The sequence below is a fragment of the Athene noctua genome, chromosome 7 (assembly GCF_965140245.1).
Source record: "Athene noctua chromosome 7, bAthNoc1.hap1.1, whole genome shotgun sequence".
NCBI classification, from domain to species: domain Eukaryota; kingdom Metazoa; phylum Chordata; class Aves; order Strigiformes; family Strigidae; genus Athene; species Athene noctua.
In genome coordinates, this window is record NC_134043.1 from 11,550,879 (window position 1) to 11,565,649 (window position 14,771).

General features: G+C 48.1%; 1 protein-coding gene across 1 annotated transcript in view; it reads left to right on the forward strand.

The window, feature by feature from the left end:
• Positions 1-14,771, forward strand: part of ITGB5 (integrin subunit beta 5) — a 63,523-nt gene that overhangs the window by 24,272 nt on the left and 24,480 nt on the right. Inside the window, exons 6-10 of the mRNA XM_074910273.1 lie at positions 3,645-3,806; positions 5,254-5,349; positions 6,171-6,260; positions 10,237-10,371; positions 13,845-14,274. Coding sequence (XP_074766374.1) covers positions 3,645-3,806; positions 5,254-5,349; positions 6,171-6,260; positions 10,237-10,371; positions 13,845-14,274 — 913 coding nt within the window. The remainder of the gene's footprint in view (positions 1-3,644; positions 3,807-5,253; positions 5,350-6,170; positions 6,261-10,236; positions 10,372-13,844; positions 14,275-14,771) is intronic.

Here is a 14,771-nt window from a genome sequence, read left to right on the forward strand (position 1 = left end):
GGGTTTCCTTATCATGACTGTGGTACCTCATTGCATCTCGCTGGCATCCTCCATATTTTTCCAGTTTTCACCCTCTACCATATTCAAATCTCAAGATTTGGGGCAGTCATGTCCTGAGAAAGCCCCCTGACTTCAGGGTAATGCAGCATATTGACCATGGAGTACCTTGTGCTTAGCAGCAGAGTCTGTGACATCAGTCCTGGGGAGAGCTGGGCATGGCATGGCAGAGCCTTGCTGTTTCCAAGCCACAGTGTCCAAGTGTGGTCTTCTCCTCCCCTTCAAGTGCTGAGGTGTCAGAAACAATACCTACTCTGTAGACTAGGTATTTTTATACTGTAATTCATATCAAGCATTTCTTCTGCATGAGGTGTCTAAGAGCTCTGTAACACTCAAGTCATTTTTTGGCCTGGTTTTCAACCCAAGGAGTGGGGGAAAGTTTGTATAGCTAATACAGACTAATGAGCAGGCCCAGAGTTTGGCTCCTTTCTGAAAGATGAAGATATGGTAAATGTTATTCTAGAGGCAATGAAAGAGCCAGAGACAATAAGCCTTTATCCTGATGCTAAAATGGCAAGCCAGGAATATTAATCAACCTTCTGTAATTACATTTTCCATTTGCAGTATTTTGGTTTTCTGCCATTTTTAAGTGCAAGCATCATATGGCTTGGTGTTATGTATAAGTTTCAGATCTTATATACTAAGATGCAGCAAAGAGATAATGCTGGATTAAGAAATAATATGTCTTTTGAAATTGTTTTGATTAGTGCTTACTAGACACTGGTACATGGAGATGGCCAAGAAGTCTGGGAGACACTGAGGTGCCTTTCAGAGCTATGCAAAACAAAGGAGGTTTGGGGTTTTAATCTCTAGGCATACTTGTCTTGCACCTATATCTTTCTTGCTTGCAAAAAGTCTGCACTGGAAACTGGTGGGTTTTTAGACAACTGATGAATCCAGGGGGATCTCCTGGCAGTTGATGTCTTGACAATAGAACCATTTTTATTCGGTGCTCAAAGCATAAATTTATATATTTATGTCAGGCTTGGAAATACTGATGCAGGGGTTTGTAGCCTTTTCAATAGGATTTGGAGGGCTGTGCTGTGCTGAGACAGCTATGGCCATTTTGCCAGTTGCTGTTGGCTGTAAGGAGTGAGAAGCTGGTCTTTTGGGATACGGAAGGCAACTGCAGCTTGTCGTAGGAGGAGGGGCAGGATCCATAGTGTGCCCAGCCATGCGGAGACACGTCTTCCCACTTTGCTTTGGGTCAGGTTCCAACCCTGCTTACAAAATCCTTTATATCCCATGAGGATCAAAAACCAGATGAGGGGGCAGACGTCAGTGCAGGGTTTTTTGTTCAACAGTCCCAGTCCAGTAAAAATAAATGAAAGTCTCTTTGGTTATTTGTTTTAAACAGAGCAGAGTGCTGCTCTGGGTTTCGTGGTGGAAACTGCGTGCAGAAGAGCTGTATTTTCCAGCGCCTGGAAGCCGTTGGCGGAGGCAGCATGAGATGCGGTGGCTCCTTGGTGTGCCGACCTCTCCGGGTACTTTTTCCATAGATCTCCAGCTCTTTCAGTGTGGCGTCAGCACTGGCTTGACCACCCCATCTGAGACACCCTCGTCCAATGCTCCAAGGCATCAAATGCTCTCAGTGCCCAGAAATTGGCATGGAAACTGTTACTTTTAGGAAGCAAGTTCCTGAACTGAGCATCCAAAGCAGTTTTGATATTGTTTATGTGGGAAACAAGCATGTGTCAGAGGCACAGAGAGTTTGCCTGCAAAGGGGTGGTTAGCCCTTGATTTAAAGGTGGGATAGCAGGCAGGTTAACAGCAGCATCACCCCTGAAGTAGCTTTGTAACTGCTGCTTGAATGCAGTGTAGAGCATTTCTGTGGAAATGAAACTCAGATTAATCTTTTTAATCTCTTTGAGAGTTTCTTGGCCTCAATCATTAAAAAAAAAAAATCATCTTTGGATACGTAGAGAAAAGTGAACTGGATGAGCTTCTACCTAGTGGCTGAGTAGACCGAGAACTGCCTCTTGCATTGTTGGAGCTGTAATCACTTTTGGGTTGAGTTCTTAAGAAATTACATTTTGGCATGAAGATTTTGCCTTTTGTCCAGTGGGGTCAGTTCAGTGGAATGGCTCTGGCTTCCCAGAGCAGAAAAGTGCTCATTGCATACTGAGCTGGACTGTAATGTGCTGGTACATGGCAAAGGCTATATGTTGCCAAAGGTTTCTTCCTATGGCCTTATTTGCATTGTGTGGGTCTTTAAAATGCCATTAAAGAAAAAATATCTTCTGCAGTAGGAAGGAAAAAGAAATCTACTCCGGAATGGTGTCCCTGAAGCAAGAGTTATATTTATCGGAACTATCAGCAGGCTTTGGGCAGTGACTCACATTTGGAGGCAAAAATTGCACTGGCAGCCATGATTCCACAGCCTTCTGCCTGCTCTGCCCTCTTGCTCTGTCCACGCCAGCGCTTTCCATAGGAAGCATCTTTGCAGTCAGGCTGCAGCAGTTTGTAGGCTATCATGTTAATATAAAACAAGGCAGATATCAGATTTTGCTGAATAAACTGAGCAGTAAGCTCTGGAGGACTTGGGTATATTCATCTGCACTGTGTTCCCATCAGTAAGCTTTTACCAGCTTTTCCCTCATCCCTTCCCAAGGAATTGTGCTGTGCTGCTCTGAGCTGGGGACGGGCAGGATGCTGGGTGTGTGTGAGGAGGGAAGGCGAGGGGAAGATCTGGGAGATGGGTCTTTCTGGCTCCGGTCTGTGCCGCGGCAGGATCTCTGCCAGGGTTGGCAGGCAGGACCTGAGCCCGCCTGGCTTGGCATGAGCTGGCAGTGGGAGCAGCCAGCAAGCGCAGGGGAGTGTGCTGCAGCACTATGGTTTCCAAAAATTTCCTTTGGGCTGCTCTGTTTCCCTCCACATCCATTTCTACAAACAACCTCAGTGTGCTGTTGTAGGCACAGATCTTCTCAGACTGATGCAAATCTGGAAACCTGTGGAAGCTCCGTGGGAGGGAAACATTATCCAGTAAATGTTATCCCTTTATTTGGAAAAACAATCTATCCCTGCATCTCTCTCCATGGTGAATAATGTCTGGTCCTTGCACAGAATGCCTGTGCATGCACATGGGTGCACCAAAGCCAGCCCTCTCGGGCAGGGACCTCACTGTGTGTCACAGCTCAGAAACAGCCTTTACGAGTGGGTGGTAATGAAACTGCTGAGCAGGGTGGATATTGCAGCTCTCGCTTTTGCCTTGGCCACTCCACAGAGCTGAGGAAATAAGGTCAGATTAAATGTGTGTGGAGGAATTTGGCAGGTCTCCTTTGGCTATAAAAGCAGCTGAAATTCTTATTCTTGGATCTGGGTAGAGAAGGTCTGGTGGACAGTCCACATACCTCCTCATGCCTTTTTAAGTAAGTGTGCTGGAAGGAGATATTGAGAAATGCTAGATGGGCCCCTGACATCTTGTTTTCTTACCAGGATGGGTGGACAGGAGCACGGTGCTCTTCTGGTTAGTGTTAATGGGTCTGCTGCTGGATGGGTGCATGGCTGGGACCCTGTGCAGGGCGAGGGGCAAAGCGTGGGCTTAGCAGGGGCAGACTGGCTGTCTCACGGGTTTTGTTTTCCCCCAGGAAAAGATCGGCTGGCGTAAGGAGGCGTCTCACCTGCTGGTCTTCACAACGGATGACGTGCCCCACATAGCCCTGGATGGGAAGCTGGGAGGGCTGGTGCAGCCCCACGATGGCCAGTGCCACCTGAATGAAGCCAATGAGTACAGCGCGTCCAGCCAGCTGGTGAGGGGGGATATGGGGGCCCAGCCCTTGGAGACCTCGGGGTGTTGGTGGACCTCTCTGGAGACCAGCCACCTCCAACTCCAGCAGCCTTTGGCAAACACACTCCCTGACCAGTGTGGTTTCACCTGATCCTGCAGTTTGCAAATAAAATTTGCAGTTCCCCTTGGGCATCCCCCCACAGTGAATGCTCTGTGATGCTCTAAAGATGAGTTAGGAGTTTAGTGAGTTCTTTCAGGGCTCATTGCAAAGGAGGGAAAAGTAGTTTGGTGTCCTGAAGAGCATTAGACTTTGCCTGAAAAATGCAGAGAAAACATAAAATATGTCATCCTTTTTCTAAAATGCCCAGTGGACTGTCAGCTTTTCCCTGGTGAGGCTGAGTCTACCTTGATGTGGCTACACTAGCAAGCACAACAGGACACTCCCCTTATTCACAGCCTTTGAGCATAATGCTAACGTATGTCTTAGTAATAAATAGACAAACTGGCCCTTTTTAAAAATTTAAACGTAGTGGAGGAAACTTTTGGGGTGAAAGAGCACTTGCCTGCTGCCTCATTATCACATCCTTCTGCAGAAGGGTGCTTTATTCAGCAGACCACAAGCATTATTTATGATTTTTGTTCCTGTATGGATGTCCCCTTGTAACGGGAGGTCTTTCTGGATAAAAGCTAGGATCCTCGGAGAAACCCTCTTTCCACCCACCTAAGCAAGCATATGCATGCTGGAGGACAGTCCCCGTACTGACATGGGGTTATACTGCGGAGCTGGTGGGAGGATGCTGGCTTGGTGTTCCCACATTTAAGTCTTGGACGTTCCCAATCAGCCCTCCAGTCTGCAAGTAAACAAGGTGGTTTTTTCTGATAACAGCACTACAGAAGAAGTCTGGGATTTTAAACTCAAGCTGGTGTCTTGAAAGTGAGCCCTGGTTCATTATTTTGTTGCTTGTAGGTAACTGAAGCAGTATATTCCTCCTATCCTCTCTGTCTGGGAAGCCTGCAGAATTAAAGAGCTTATTGTAATCTCTTTATGGTTCCAGTATGCAGAAAGAGCAGGCAATGGATATTTCCTCTTTGTAAGAAAAATCATACATTTCCATTTACTCCAGTTCTAGATTTCTCTGCCTCACAACCTTGGAGACAGCAGCCAGCTTATTACACACGTGCATCTGCTGATGGCAAAGCAGAAAGAGGAAAGAAATCCAGCATTTCAGGTGTTGCTACAGCTAATGATGTTGTTGGTCATAGATTCTAGTGAAAGGTGCAGCAGAAATATTTAAGGGATGACAGAATTTCTGCGAATTCAGTTGGAATTGTGCTGATATGTGAGGGACTTCATCCCCAGACAAAACATGCCACGTTTCTGGAACGAATTTTGCTGTTGGGAGAAGAGCAATAAAATTGGTCTGTTCCTACGTTACTCATCGGTCTTTCTGCCATTTTTATGCCCCTAGGATTACCCTTCCCTGGCACTTCTTGGGGAGAAACTCGCTGAAAACAATATCCACCTGATTTTTGCTGTTACAAAAAGTCATTACGTCCTGTACAAGGTAAGTGCTGCTGAGCCACCTGGGCCGGGGGGAGATTTAAATGCCTCTTGAAAGCACCTTCCAGCCGGCACTGTGGAGGCAGCCACAAGCGCACATGATGTGCAGTCACCAGCGTGCATGCACGTGGCCGCGTGCTGCCTGTGGCGCTGGCAGGGGCAGGCAGATGCACGCAGGCAGGCAAAGCTCAGCCTGCCATCCCTCCCCGCTAGTCCTGTCAGCAAAAAGCACTAAAGCTTCTTAGAGCAAACGGATATATATGTTAGTGAGCATGTGAAGACTTAAAATAGACTCCAGCTTAATCTTGATGTTCGGATGGCTGCCAGCTGTGCAGCATTCGAGAGAGCAGGAACCTGTTCAACCCATTCTGCAGTGACTTAATCCCATTACCTAATCGCGTGCAGTGTTTCTGCCCAGCTGTGTTTTTCCATCACGGAGTCCAGGGCCCCAACATGCCACATACAATTTGAACTCCTTTGCTGTCTCTGCTCTCCCCTCCAAAAGAAAAAGGTGACCTGAACTACAAGGGCTGATCTCTCTTTGGAGCTGCCCCATGGGGTTTTTCTCCTCTGCAGATTCAGGGGAGATGTTTCAGGCAAGGTTGCTTTCAGAAACTTCTGCTCTGGCTCTCAAGGCTTTAGCAAAAACAAAAAGCAGCCACGTTGCTACCGTTGAGATGCTGCTGCTCGTCCACAGAGAGCAGGAGGGCTGATCTCATTCTCCACCCCCTCTCCTGGGGATCTGGTCGGTCCCTCCTTGCCCTCTGCTTTCCTCTCTGCATCTCAGTATTTTCTTTTATTTTCTTTTTTTTTTTATTTTCCAAGAACTTTACTGCCTTGATTCCTGGGACAACAGTGGAGATTTTGCACAAAGACTCCAAGAATATCATCGAGCTGATCGTCAAAGCCTACAACGTAAGTGCATTTTAATACCGCAGCTGTTGTCGTGCAAAGTGCCAAGAGCTTGGCCGGCTCGCCTCCCCCCAGCATGCTCCACCCGGCTTGGCTGCCTCCCTGCCTGGTCCTCCATGCACTACTGGAGCTGGGACATCCACCCTGGCAAGGGGAACAAGGTGTGTGGGGTGGAGAAGGAACACGAGAATACCCAAGGAAGCCTGCGACACAGTTCAACCCACATCTCTCCTGTGCTGAATTACCCTAAAAATACAGTCCTAATCTAAACCAATTCTCTCTCAGACCACCCTACCAGTAGGTAAAATAGTTTATTTTTTCACTATCTGATGTTCAGAGGCCTCCCAATGACATGACCAGGCTCCAGCTAAGGTCGCATCCTTGTGTTGGTCTCCATGCAGCACAAGTTGATCCTCAGCACCCCATGAGCATCACCGTGTCTCTTGAGTCCCAAAGGAGCCCTGCCTATGTGGCGTTGCCAGTGCAGCCTGCCCTGCTGCAATGAGGCCCGTGGAGGACAGCAAAAAACCTGCAGTTGTACTGCTGACCTGATATTGTCCATCTCCATAAAGATCAGGGGAACAGATCAATTAGAAGCAGCTAAATTGCACGTTCATTGGGTAGTTAGTTGACGTTTCTGTTGACTTCTCCTTGAATGCTTATGAGTTGACTCTTTGTGCTCCTGGTTTTTTGCTGGTTTGAAGCTGGACATGGGGATCTGACCCCATAATGGATCAGCCTTCAGGTAGGGTCCTTCATGCACAGGACCTGTGAACACAGCTTTTGGTGGCAGCAAGCTCTTCTTCTTGGTACTATGCTCATTAGTGCAAGGGGGTAAGAAAGGACTTCTTTGGAGGAATTCACACATCCAGAGGTCATGTAGGATTGTGCTGTGCTTTGCATGACTTGTAATGTTCTTCTTTCCTTCCCCCACAGCTCCCTGCAGTTAAAGCAGTATTTGGTTATGCCCTTGGGAAGAGTGCTTCCCATAGCTTCACCCTCTGAGGAAAGGCAATGAGCAGCTAATGCTGCTAACAAGGCCCTGGAGATCCTGCAAAACAAAATCCCAGTTTGTCCCAATGAGGAAGGAGGGTCTTGTGGCTAAGATGCTTGTCTGAGGAGAAAAGGAATGAGTGTTCACTCCACATTGACTTTGCGTGTTGTTTCAGCGCCGTCTCATTAAAACCTCCCTTTGCCTCTGTTTCCCAGCTGTAACATGCATCTGTACCTCTATTTCACCACCCTTCAAGCCTTTGCAGATAGATATATGCTGATGAAAACTGTTGGGAATCTGACGCCCCCACCCCTGCTCCCTCCTTCTCTTTGCTTGTGAGCTTTCCAGTGCAGCTGGCTGGAAACCGCTACGACACTGAGACAGAGGTGCCCCACAGAAGGAGCTGTGTGGGATGATTTGCTGCTGAGACTGGGACTGGTTTCTTGCCTGTTCAGCTGGGTGGTGGGTGAGGGCTGGGACCCGTGGGCATGCTGCCAGGATCTGGCAGCTCCTGCCTCTGCTGTGGGCAGCCTAGGTCCACAGGCAGCCTAGCACCCACACAGCCCATCTCCTCTCGGTAGCTTTGTCTTTTTCCTGAAATGAAGGAGGAAATTCTGACTGAAGGAGAAGCCTAAAATTTATGTTTCCCAAGTAGGAGTGAGCTGTTTTTATTATTCACGGAAAGGAAACTCTGAGCCTGGAGAAACCTTTCAACTGCAACAGGGACCGTTTTCTCCTGTAGGATGTCAGTGGCTGGTGCCCTGGGCCTGTACTCAGCCTCTCCCCTTCAGTGCTTTGGCTGTCTCTGGTCCTCTCTCATCTGTGTCCTTCCACCGATGCATACATCATACTTGCTCGGGGCTTATGTTACTGCCAGGATCCTTTTCCCTCATCTCTTCATCTTCCATCTCCCTTTTTCTTCTCCCCAGCATGCTGCCACCTCTCCTCCATCCCATAGAGTGTGAAGCAAAAGAGAACAGGGACTGCTTTTTTCTCTGCCCTCACTAAGGAAAAAACCCTTCCTCCAAATCTCAACATGCCTGGGAGACAGAAAGGCTTCTATAGGGAGCTGTGCCCTGGCTGTCAAGGCATGAGGGATCTCTGCTCAGGCACATGGGCTGTGTTTGGACTGTAGGGAGCAAATGGGATGCTGGTTTAAAAATCGCTTTCCTAAGCCCAGTCTAGGCAGGTTTTGGATCTATTTCTCATTACACCACCAATGGGTTTCCTGTGGCAGGTAGCCTTCACATCAGCCATCCCTGGAGCCACTGCCAGTTCAGAATTTCCTTATTTTCACACTGAAATTATCCATTCTTTGAATTCCCCTGGGCTATAGCAGGCAGCTTTATTTCAAGCAGAGATGTTGCTCCATCTCAGGGCCAGGTCCTTCCTTTTGGTTTCTCTAGCATCCTCCCCTCGGCCCTGAAAGCACAGCGGGCTTGGTGGCCACCCAGCAACACCACAGCAAAATCCTGCAGTTGCCCTTAGTGGTGGCTGTAGTGCTGTGAGAAGGTGTTGCTGTGTAACAGTGCAAAGTGGCTAATAATAGTAGCATTATAATTAGGCTAATAGCATTACTATATAGAGCTAATAAGAGATCTTGACATCTGTCTAAGAACATAGGAAGAGTCCACGCAAGGTCATACCCAGGTATGCCTGGTATCCTGTCTTCTGGCGTGTCCCAGATGAGATTCTCTGGGCAGGAAGATGGGAGAGTGTATCAGTGTGACAGCTAATTTCTACAGGATAATTCTGAGCAGAACAGTATGCTCAGCTTTACCGGCACACGGAGCATTCAGCTCACAGGTAGTGGATGCTCTCTACATTCCAAAATGCCACCCCATGAACGGCTCCTCTGTTACAGCAGAGAGATGGGAAATTATTCCTTTCTTTCCTCAAGGGCTGTTTAGATTCATGCAGCCAAAACTCATGTATTTCCTGCATGGTTCCAAAAGCGTTAGCTCTTTGCTGGCGTGTGAATTCTGGTTTTATTACATGGACTGGCAAGAGGTCTGAATTAGCACTTTTCCTTAATCTGTCCACTTTGGTGAGGGTTGGGAACAAGGGGCAGAGGGATGGAGCTGCAAGCTGGCCTTGCAGAATGAATATAGTTGTATAAAAAGCTCCATTTTGAAAACCTTTGTCATTTTTGGACACCACTCACAAAAAGTCAGTTCCAACCATTGGAAGAATTAAACAAAACAATGTCATTCCAAATTAATACTTATAAACTTCATGTTGTTTTGATTTAAGGAGTCTGTGTATGCAGCAGAGCAAAGAGATGAGAAGCAGAAGAAAGGGGTTAGGAGCATACCAAAGCCTCACTGATGGAAAACGTTTTTCACTTTGAAAAGTTTCACAAAGAAAGAGAATTTTCATTTATTTTTTCCCATGGTGGCATTTTCAGCTGACACATCTGAAAGGGTACTTTTTGTCTGTCATTTTCTCCTAAAAGGGAAGATACATTTTGCTGACCAGTTGGGTGAAATCAACAAAGCAGGACAGAGTTAGTGCAGTTTTACACCTTCTCTATGCTGTCACAGGACATCACAGGACAACTGCCAGTGGAGAATCAGGCTTTGCGCTTTGCTGAAGGGGGGGTTTATGGGGAGGAGGAGGTGCAGATGTGTGTGTGAGGGTCTGATGTTCAGCTTGGAGATGCTCCATTTGTGGTTGAGAATGTTTTCTTTCTTTTGCTTGTGCATCTGTATCTTTTCAATGCTAGCTACAGTGGTCAACATACCTGTCCTAGATGGTACAAGCCACCTGCAGGGGTTGTAGGCTCGAGTCTGGTTGCATTTATCAGACGTCTCCTGAGCTGGTTAAGTCAAACCCAAATGTCAGTGTGTGTGTAGGGGTGATTTTTTTCCATATAGGTGCAGAGATGTCCTAGCCACCCCCTGGAAACATCAGGAGAAGAAACCAAACCAGAAGAAACTCACCCACCTTTGGGAACTGACAGTTTGCTTTCCCATTGTGTTCTAGAGTATTCGGTCCAAGGTGGAGCTCACAGTCTGGGACAGCCCTGAGGACATTGGCTTGACCTTCACTGCCACGTGTCAGGATGGGTTGTCCTATCCTGGGCTCAGAAAGTGTGGGGATCTCAAAATAGGAGATACGGTGAGTCTGTTTTCCGGTCTGTCCCCTGGAGAGGCTGTTTCACCCTCTGTGCAGCTATTTACCTCTCTCGATGAGTGGTCTAGGGCAATAGAAAACAGCTTTGCTCATCTTGCTCTACTCTCCTCATGCTGCACCACATGAATATAGAAACCCATGGAGAGTGGCTCTGCTGGAAGTGTCTCTGGGTGGTATAGGTCAGCCCAAGGTCAGCTGTAAGGAAAGAGGTAGTACAGGCATCTTGTGTACAGTAGCCTGAGCCAAAAGGTCTCAATCAGGCAGGAGGATGCAATAGTCAGGAATAGGCTTTTTTTTCCCCCTATAATTCCAGATATTCACATCACACTCTTACCTGCGAAATTTTTATTGCTGTGGTCTGCTGGTCTTTTCCTGGTCCATTAAATAGTCAAGGTTTTCTTGTTATTGTTTTAGCATCCTGGCTTGTATCAGAAATAGTGTGTCCAGCAGGACCAGAGAAGTAATTGTACCCCTCTACTTGGCACTGGTGAGGCCACACCTTGAATACTGTCTTCAGTTTTGGGCCCCTCACTACAAGACATTGATGTGCTGGAGCATGTCCAGAGAAAAGTAACAAGGCTGGCGAAGGGTCTAGAGCACAAGTCTTATGTAGAGTGGCTGAGGGAACTGGGGGTGTTTAACCTTGAGAAAAGGAGGGTGAGGGGAGACCTTATTGCTCTCTACAACTATTTGAAAGGAGGTTGTAGTGAGGTGAATGTTGGTCTCTTTTTCCAAGTAACAAGCAATAGAACAAGAGGAAATGGCCTCAATTGTGCCAGGGGTGGTTTAGACTGGATATTAGGAAAAATTTCTTCACTGAAAGGGTTGTCAAGCATTGGAACAGGCTGCCCAGGGCAGTGGTTGAGTCACCATCCCTGGAGGTATTTAAAAGACGTGTAGATGTGGCACTTAGGGACATGGTTTAGTCGTGGACTTGGCAATTGGACTTGATGATTTTAAGGGTCTTTTCCAACCTAAATGATTCGGTAATTCTATGATTCTAATAAAAACTTTTCTTTCCTGGAGTGAAGAGGTCATGGTAAACTTCAGATGTATTGCAAAAAAAGACAGGGTGCTCGGAAGGGCAGCAAGCCTCCTCTTGTGTGTTGAGTTCCTAGGGTTATTGGATGGCAGCATAGACTAAAGGTATAGTTTGCCCCTTAATGTTAACAGTATACATGGCATAATCCACCCTGGGCTTTTTTATAAAAATCCAGAGAGGCTAAGCTTTGCTTGTTTAAACTGAATATTGATATAGATAAATGAGTTGCTGGGCAGGAGGGCTCAAACCAGTGGGGAACCCTCTCTCCTCCAGGCTTTTGCTATGAAGACGCGGGTGCAGGTTCATTAGCAGCCTGATTGCCTTATTTGAGAAGAGTCACTCTGCAAACATACCAGAGCTCTAAGCGCTGAGGCATATAAAAATAGTCTGAAAGAGTCAACAGTAGCTGGATTTTTACCCCACCAAATAAGGATCATGTGAAGAGGGCTGGAGCACCTCTCCTATGAAGACAGGCTGAGAGGTGGGGTTGTTCAGCCCGGAGAAGAGAAGTCTCTGGGGAGACCTTATAGCAGCCTTCCAGTACTTCAAGGGGCTACAGGGAAGGTGGGGAGGGACTTTTTACAAGGGCATGTAGCAATAGGGCAAGGGGTAATGGATTTAAACTGAAAGAGGGTACATTTAGATGACATGTGGCGAGGCCCTGGCACAGGTTGCCCAGAGAAGCTGTGGCTGCCCCCTCCCTGGCAGTGTCCAAGGCCAGGTTGGACGGGGCTCTGAGCAACCTGGGCTAGTGGAAGGTGTCCCTGCCCATGGCAGGGGGTTGGAACTGGATGATCTTTAAAGTCCCTTCCAACCCAAACCATTCTGTGATTCTATTCTATCAAGTGTTAAAAAGGGAGGTGGCCTCTGCTTTTTTAGCTGACCTTACTGGATCTCTGGTGGGCAGGTGAAAGCAATCCCTATAGCATTGCCATGCTAGTCACATGCCCTTCTTGTTCCCACAGCAAAACCCGAGCCCCCAAGGTAACACTATTAATCTGGTGATTGATCCTGTGCTCAGGGCTTTAGCATGAGCAGGAAGGTCACTCCAGCCACGGCAGCTCATGCTGTAAAGGGGTTTGGCAGTGGGTGCAGCAGAGAGCTGACACTGGTACCTCTCCCATTTTAGTGCACCCAAGTAAAGCGGTGCCTGTGTAGGCAGATGTGCTACAGGATCGTGGGGGTCCCATCCCTCCATCCCCTCTTGTTCAGCTGTTCTCTGTCCCATTGCTGCCATGTGGATCAAGATCTGACTCCTGCTAAGAAAGTTTTCCTCAAAGAGAATAATGCTGGCACTGGGTTCTAATCTGCTGGGGTTTAGTCCTAGGGCCTGGGTGTCAGCAGGTGAAAGGGAGCAGGATTACCCTGATCCCCTTATCTCCCTTTCTGATCTCCTTCTCCTCTGTAATTTGAGTTTGTTGCCTAATTGCTTCAGGCCTTGGAAATGGGAGGGGGTCAAGGGAGGTTTCCCTGGAGGTGCAGCTCTCCGAGCTGGAGGTTGCTGCTGTGCCACATCTGCATGTGACCCCTTGGTATGTGGGACAACGCAGGCAGTGGGAGCTCAAGGTGTCCCCAAATGTCTGGAAAAAAATCATTCCCTCCTGATGCCTAGGAAAGGGGCTTGTTTTCTTGAAATAAGGTTAATCCTCTTTGCTAAGCAGCAGCTCTGGGCAGTGCTGGCTTGCCCAAGAACCCCACCAAATAGGAGGATTAAATTGGGCAAACAGCCATAGGACTGTCTTGATTTTTCTCAAGGAGAAAATGAGTAGGAGGATGATGTGTAACCATATAATGATGTATAACACTTCTGAATCCAGTCTTAATAGAAGCATCCATCGAAAACGGCCTGTTAGCAGCATGCTGAAAGCTTGAGACTGCGTGACTGATGTACATCTCTATGTGCAGATCAGGATCCCCATAAAACCTTCTAAATCATGATCTTGTAGGCAGCTTGAGCCCTTGTGCTGGATTAGATCCTTCATAGTGCTTGGTTTCAGCAGAGTTTATTATTTTTAATAGCATGAAACCCAGGCTATTTGCTAGAGTTTTGCCCTGTTTATTCCATGGGAATAGTCAGATTCCTTCCCGCTTCTCCAGTGGTCCCTGATGGGAAAAAATACTGTTAATGGCTGACAGTAAAGAGTTTTAAAATGTTAAGGATGCCAAACCCCTTCTGGTACTGACAGATGTCGGTGCATTGAGCTGCAGATGCCCTCGCTAGATGGGCAATTATTTTGGGGTTTTTTGCACACCTGGGAGTAAAGCTCTTTGTGCTGAGTGTGGCTCTACTCTGGGGAATTGCTCCATGGCTTTTCCTCGGGACATTTGCCTTTCTCTCCTGCCTTCCTTTCTGGGATGCCTTGGTGGCCATTCTGGAGCCATGTGTGTTAATTTACATCTCACCCTGCCCCCCTAGGTTTCCTTCGAGGTGGCCGTGGAGGCACGGAGCTGCCCCGCTGAGGACACCTCCCACGCCTTCACCATCAAGCCAGCCGGCTTTCGGGACACACTGGAGGTGTCGGTGACCTACAGCTGCCTCTGCGGCTGCACCGGCCGTGCCGCCCCGGCCAGCGGCAAGTGCAGCGGCAATGGGACCTACGCCTGCGGGCTCTGCGAGTGTGACGCTGGCTACCTGGGGGCCCGGTGCGAGTGCGAGGAGGGTGCCAGCGGGGACATGCACCACGCCATGTGCCGGGAAGCGGAGGGCAAACCTCTCTGCAGCGGGAGAGGGGAGTGCAGCTGCAACCAGTGCCTCTGCTACGAGAGCGAGTTCGGAAACATCTACGGGCCCTTCTGCGAGTGCGACGACTTCTCCTGTGCCAGGTACAAGGGAGTCCTCTGCTCAGGTAGGAGCTTTTCCTCCCTCGCGCCCTCTGCATCGTGGGGATGGGGAAATCACCCTGAAATGGGGAAGGCTGCTGGGCTGGTGTGTGCAGGGCGTGCGAGGGGCTGCACCTGTCCCGCCTGCCAAAATCTGCCCTGTTTCTGGATCTGCGCTCCCTTTCTTTTTCTGATGGAAAAAAGAAGGGAGAGGTTTCAGTGCATCCACACTAATGAGCCAAAAGTGCACTATCCCCATCAGAACTGAGTTTCCAGCATTAAAGGCTCTCTCCTTACAGGCTTGTCCTCTGCCCAGGTCCCACAGTGGTGAGCAGAGGCTTGGCTTTGGTGGTGTTACTTTGATGTAACCATGCACATTTCTTGCACACTGAAATATATTCCTAGGAAAGAATAAGCCAGCACAGGCTCGCATCCTCTGAAGCTTTTTGGTGTCTTCTTCAGTTGGATTTCTTCTACGTGTGCGATCCTTACTTGCGAAGGCAGAAATATCTCTTTTTTTAAA